The sequence below is a fragment of the Hemitrygon akajei genome, chromosome 15, assembly GCF_048418815.1.
Source record: "Hemitrygon akajei chromosome 15, sHemAka1.3, whole genome shotgun sequence".
Lineage (NCBI taxonomy): Eukaryota > Metazoa > Chordata > Chondrichthyes > Myliobatiformes > Dasyatidae > Hemitrygon > Hemitrygon akajei.
In genome coordinates, this window is record NC_133138.1 from 2,346,563 (window position 1) to 2,352,331 (window position 5,769).

A 5,769-nucleotide genomic window follows, 5' to 3' on the forward strand; every position below is an offset into this window, starting at 1 on the left:
CTGCCGGAAACATTGACTGTTTACTCCCCTCCACTGATGGTGTCGCAGAGGAGACCTGCCGGCACCTCATTTTCCATCTGGGTGGCCTCTCTCGATGCTGCCTGACTTGCCGAGTTCCTCCAGCATTCTGTGGATTTCTAGCATCCGCAGAATCTCCTGTGCTTGCAGGCAGGTGGAAATTGGTTGGGATCCCTCATCCGATGGAACCGGGCCAGAGGTGTACAGATTGCTAACCCCGGGAGCCGGCGCCGCGTCCGGAGCTCGTCCGCGACCCCGGGTGTGGAGAATCCGCTGTCTGCGAATCCCAGCCCGCGGCGGAGCGGCTGCAGAAGAGGGAGCGGGAGCGGGAGCGGAGCCGCCCCTCCCCTCCCCTTGGAGCCAGAGGTGGGGGCTGTTCTCCAACAGAAACGGCAAACCGACCGCCGGGCACTTGGTACCGCATCTCTCCCACCTAAAAACTGCGGACCCACAGCGACTCTCCACATGAACTTTGTTGCCCGACTCCCGCCGAGAGCACCTAGTTCCGCTAATGCGGGGCGCTGCCGGTAACGTGTTGGAGAGCAGCTGCCCAGTGCCAGCGCTCGCCGCTCTCAGCTAGTTTGCGAGTGAGCGGCTGCGGAGAGTAGCGACGGGGAGCTGCCGCGTCCCGCACCGTCTGCGGGGAAATTGCGGGAAATCATTCGGAACCAGGCTAGACGGAGGAACCCCAAACGCAAGGTGGGAGTAGAGAGAAGGGAGTGGTGAGAGGGGAGGGAAGAGGGAGGTGGAGGAATAGGGAAGAGGGAGGTGGAGGAATCGGGAAGAGGGAGGGGAGGGGAGAGGGATGAGTCCGGGGGGTGGGGGGGGAGACGACGACTGTCAGGTGGTGGTGTTAATTATCACACCCTCTCGATGTCACCCGATTCGTGTCGGAGAATTCCCGTCCCTCTCCGGACTTTCCTGAAATCTCGTCTCTCTCCTGTCTTCTCCTCCTCCACCCCGGGGAAAGGTTAGTGACCAAATCGCGACGCGCACTGTGACAATGAGCAGCTTCTCCCGCTGTGAATTCCGCAGGATTCCCACAACTGCCTGGTGCTCCCCAGTCAGATGTGTGAGAAGGAATCTCGGCCGTTCACTGTGGCAGTTGGCGTGGGACTATCGACCGGCTGTTGTACTCCCCAGCTCCAATCTCCCTTCCTCGCAGGAGGCCTGACTTGGAACACCGTTACAGCATATTACACGCCCTTCGGCCCACCATGCTGTGTCGACATTTTAACCTGCTCTGAAATCAACGTAACGCTTCCCTCCCACATGGATGGAAGATGTACAGAAGGCTATGGTCGATGGGACTAGGCAGCACATTAACTTAACATGTCCACCTGACCCAGTACAATTTCCGCCCTGGGAAAAGGTCCCTAGCTGATGCACAATCAATAACTCTCGGAGACGGGAGGCGAACGATAGGCTTTTATTAGCTGCAAGAGACCACCACACAACATCCTGGAGACTGAGGGAGGAGCAGTGCCCCCAATCGCCTTTATACAGGGGTCTGTGGGAGGAGCCACAGGAGCAGTCGGGGTGGGGGGGGGGGGTCGTGTCCAGACAGGTATATGTAGTTCACCACACTAGCTATCATCTTCTCTTGGACTCACTGCGCACTATGTCCACCTGACCCAGTAACATTTCCCCATTTTTGCTCCATATCCAACTAAACACTTCCGAAGACCATTTTTAAAAAAAGCAGAATTAAGGCATTCGGCCAAAGAGTCTGTTCCACCGATCCTTCATGACCTTTCAACCCCATTCTCCGGCCTTTTCTCTGTAACCATTGATTCCCTGACTAATCAGGAACCTATCAACCTCTGCTTTAAATATACTCAATGACTTGGTCTTCACAGCTGTCTGTGGCAATGAGTTCCACAGATTCACCACCCTCTGGCTAAAGAAATTCCTCCTCATCTCTGTTCCAAATGGACGTTCCTCTATTCTGAGGCTGTGCCCTCTGGTCGAGACTCCCCCGCTATAGGAAACATCCTCTCCACATCTACTCTGTCTCGACCTTTCCCATATTCCACAGGTTTCAATTAGAACCCTCCCCCCCCCCCGCCCTCGTCATTCTTCTAAACACCAGCGAGTACCAGAGCTATCAAATGTTCCTTATACATTAACCCTTTCATTCCCACAATCATTCTTGTGAACCTCCTCTGGACCCTCTCCAATGCCAGCACGTAGTTCCTTCGCTAATGTGTCCAACACTCGGTGCGGTCTGACCTCTGCCTTTCCTGTCCCTTCACTTGCACCTAGTCCACCCTCACCCCACGCCCTGTGAATCGCGGCCTTCTGGACTGTGCTGAGGTTAGAATTGTGCCTGTGGTTTCAGGGTCCGACTCGTTGGAGTTTCCGGTCCAGCCGATGGAGGGTATCGGCCAAAGCAACTCCGGAGACCGGCTGGCTGCGGCAGTCCACCCATCGGGTAGGCAGGACGCCCCCACGGTGGGGGAGAGCACCCAACTGCTGGGCGTGCAGGTCGCCCTGATCGCCGCGTACGCCGTCATCATCCTTCTGGGTCTGGTGGGCAACTCGCTGGTCATCCACACCATCGTGAAATACAAAACCATGCGCACAGTCACTAACTTCTTCATCGCTAACCTGGCGCTGGCTGATCTCCTGGTGGACACACTCTGCCTGCCTTTCACGCTAATCTACACGCTGCAGGGCGAGTGGAAACTGGGGCCAGCGCTCTGCCACCTCGTCCCATACGCACAGGCCCTGAGTGTGCACGTCTCCACGCTAACCCTGACCGTGATCGCCCTGGACCGGCACCGCTGCGTCGTCCGTCACCTCGACAGCCGCATCTCCAGAAGGGGTAGTTTCGCCGTCATCGCTGCCACCTGGCTGGTTTCGGCCGTGCTGGCCGGACCGCTGGCCATCTTCCGCGAGTACAGGCTGGTCGAGCTGTGGCCCCATCAGGTGCGGGTGGCGGTCTGCTCCGAGAAATGGCCCCGGGGAGACAACCGGGACGCCTCTATCTACAGCCTGGCCATGTTCGTGCTTCAGTACGCGCTGCCGCTTCTCCTTATCAGCTACGCCTATGCCAGGATCTGGATTAAGCTGAAGAAACACGCCAGCCCGTGCCTGGGCAGGGACGCCCAGGACCGACGCAGGAAGACCACCAATATGTTGGTGATGGTGGTGGTGGTGTTCGCCGTCTGCTGGCTGCCCTTCCACGTCTTTCAGCTCCTCAGCGACCTGGACGGGCGCTTCCTGCGCTTTCACGACTACAAGCTTGTCTACACCGTCTTCCACGTTCTCGCCATGGGCTCCACCTTCGCCAACCCCCTCCTCTATGGATGGATGAACAGCAACTACCGGCATGGCTTCGTACGCTTCTTCCGCTGCGACTGCCGTCGAGGGGGTGCCCTCAGCGCCGAGGCTTCGGTCCAGACGCGGCTGCACCCGTTCCGGGCGGAATTCCACGATGGCGGCCTGTGGAACATCGCTAACACCAATGTTTAGGGAGAGGAACCCAGCCTGGGACTCCGCTTCGCCGTTTGGCTTCAACCAGGACCATCTGAAGGGGATTCGTGTTGAGGCAGCTGGAGTTCCATCCCTGTTCGGGATTGTCCATCTACTCCCCTCGCACGGGGCATTCATCCAGGCACGCGGCGCAGAAAAAGGCCCCTCGGTCCATCAAAGAAAACAGCATCCGTTACCAAGGACCCCACCATCCAGGCCATGCTCTCTTTTGGCTACTACCATAATGAATGAGGTACAGGAGCCTCAGGACCCACGGCTAGAGGGGATAAATTCACTCACCCCATCACGGAACTGTTCCCATAACCTATGGACTCGCTTTCAAGGACTCTCCATCTCATGTTCTCAGTGTTATTTAATTTTATTTGCACAATTTGTCTTCTTTTGTACATCAGTTGTTTCCCAGTCTTTGTTATTTATAGTTTTCATAATTTCTGTTGTATTTATTTATTTTCCTGTAAATGTCTGTAAGAAAGTGAACTTTGATAATAAATTTATGTTGATGTGGCCCTCGAGCTCGCCCAGCTCGTGTTGGTCTAGGGGAAACAGCCTCTGGCCCCACCAAACTGAGAAACGACGTTTGTGTGGATGCTGTGTAATGTACCCCCAGTTACAAACCCACAATATAAAATATCAGACAGTACACCCTATGCAACTACATGATTGAACTTTGTAAATCTTAATCTGAATATATGGTTAATAATGAAATTTTAAAAAGGGCCAATTTCAAAGAAAAGTCAGAAGTTCACGCTGGAGCTCACCCAGTCACCATTCTTCCATTGTCGGTCTCCTCCGAGCGTTGCCGACCTCTGGACCCTCAGATCCCAGTCCACTCCGTCCGGTGGTCTAGCAGCTCTCTCCACACGTGTCTTCCCGCTTCGTCTCTCTTTGACAAAAGACCGCGATAAGTCTCCTTCCAGATTAACAAGACAAAGCAACAATCTCTGATTGGCTACAATGCATACCACAGTCCTGTCATCTCCAGCCATAACCCAAACATTGCTGCTACAGAGAAACCGTTACCTCAGCAGCGAACATTACAGAGAAGCCATTACATTAGCAGTGTATCCTTACAGCGTGTTACAGTGAATTTTACCCCGACTGTGACGTTGACGGCCACAACCTCAGAATAGAGGGACGTCCATCTAGAACAGAACAGAGATGAGGAGGAATTTCTTTAGCCAGAGGGTGGTGAATCTGTGAAATTCATTGCCACAGATGACTGTGGAAGCTAAGTCAATGGGTATATTTAAAGTGAAGGAAGATGGGTTCTTGATTAGTCAGGTGTCAAAGGTTACGAGAAGGCTGGAGAATGGGGTTGAGGTATAATAAATCAGCCGTGATGGAATGGTGGAGCAGATTTGATGGGCTGAATGGCCTAATTTGCTCCTGTCTTATGGTCTTATCAACCCCCCACACACACACACACACACACACACACTCACACACACCATTTACACTAATCCCACTTCACTCTCCCCGGTCTTCCATCAAGGAGGCGGAATGGTAGCGCAAGGCTTTTCAGTGCCAGCGACGAGGGTTCAATTCCTGCCTAAGGAGTTTGTGACAGGGCTTGTTACCCTGTGAAAATACAACCCCCCGATTCCAGCCCTGCCGCTCACACTGGGGACATCGTACAGCGGTTAAAAACCCACTGAACCTGGCGCACGGAATGTGTGAGAGCGCGCCGACTCGGCACAGACAGCGGCGGAGATGGGGGTCAAACCCTCAGCCCGTTGGAGTACAGCACCGAGTACCGGTGGAGCCACAACTGAGGATGACGCTGCGGCTGTCTCTCTGCGGTACTCGATTCTCAGAGTCTCCACACGTTTAAAAGCAGTAATTTTATCGAGGGTGATAATTATGTCGAAAACACACAGTTCCCGATTTTCACTCATTAACATTCACAAATATGTAAATAAATACCCTTGTGTGCAGCTGCCAACTGTCTTTTCTCTCAATAGCTACGTGAAGATAAAATTGTTACTGTATTTCGCCACTCTGCTTTCTCGAGATACCTGCTGGAATCAGTCAGCGACAGCACGGGTGTAAAAGCGCATTAAGCGCTAATTAAGTTGTCAGTTCTGTCTCCGTGCAATTTTATCAGCTACGGAGTGGGATCTGCTCTCTGTACCTACTACGATGCCTGGTTGTATGAACTCCTACAAAGAGTAGTGGAGACGCCCCAGCCCAACTCGGGCAAATCCCTCCCTACCATTGAGCTTTAACGTAGGAAAGCAGCATCCATCATCAGGA

The 5,769-nt window shown here is 53.8% G+C and overlaps 1 protein-coding gene across 1 annotated transcript; it reads left to right on the forward strand.

Annotated features, from left to right (window-relative positions):
• Nucleotides 1-2,391: 2,391 nt before the first annotated feature.
• LOC140739536 (neuropeptide Y receptor type 2-like) lies at nt 2,392-3,495 on the forward strand. Its single transcript, XM_073067936.1, has one exon. The coding sequence runs from the start codon at nt 2,392-2,394 to the stop codon at nt 3,493-3,495; it is 1,104 nt and encodes a 367-aa protein (XP_072924037.1).
• The last annotated feature ends 2,274 nt before the right edge of the window (nt 3,496-5,769 follow it).

Excerpts from the sequence above, each read along its gene's own strand:
- LOC140739536 (XM_073067936.1), top strand. The coding sequence starts at position 2,392 with ATGGAGGGTATCGGCCAAAGCAACTCCGGAGACCGGCTGGCTGCGGCA.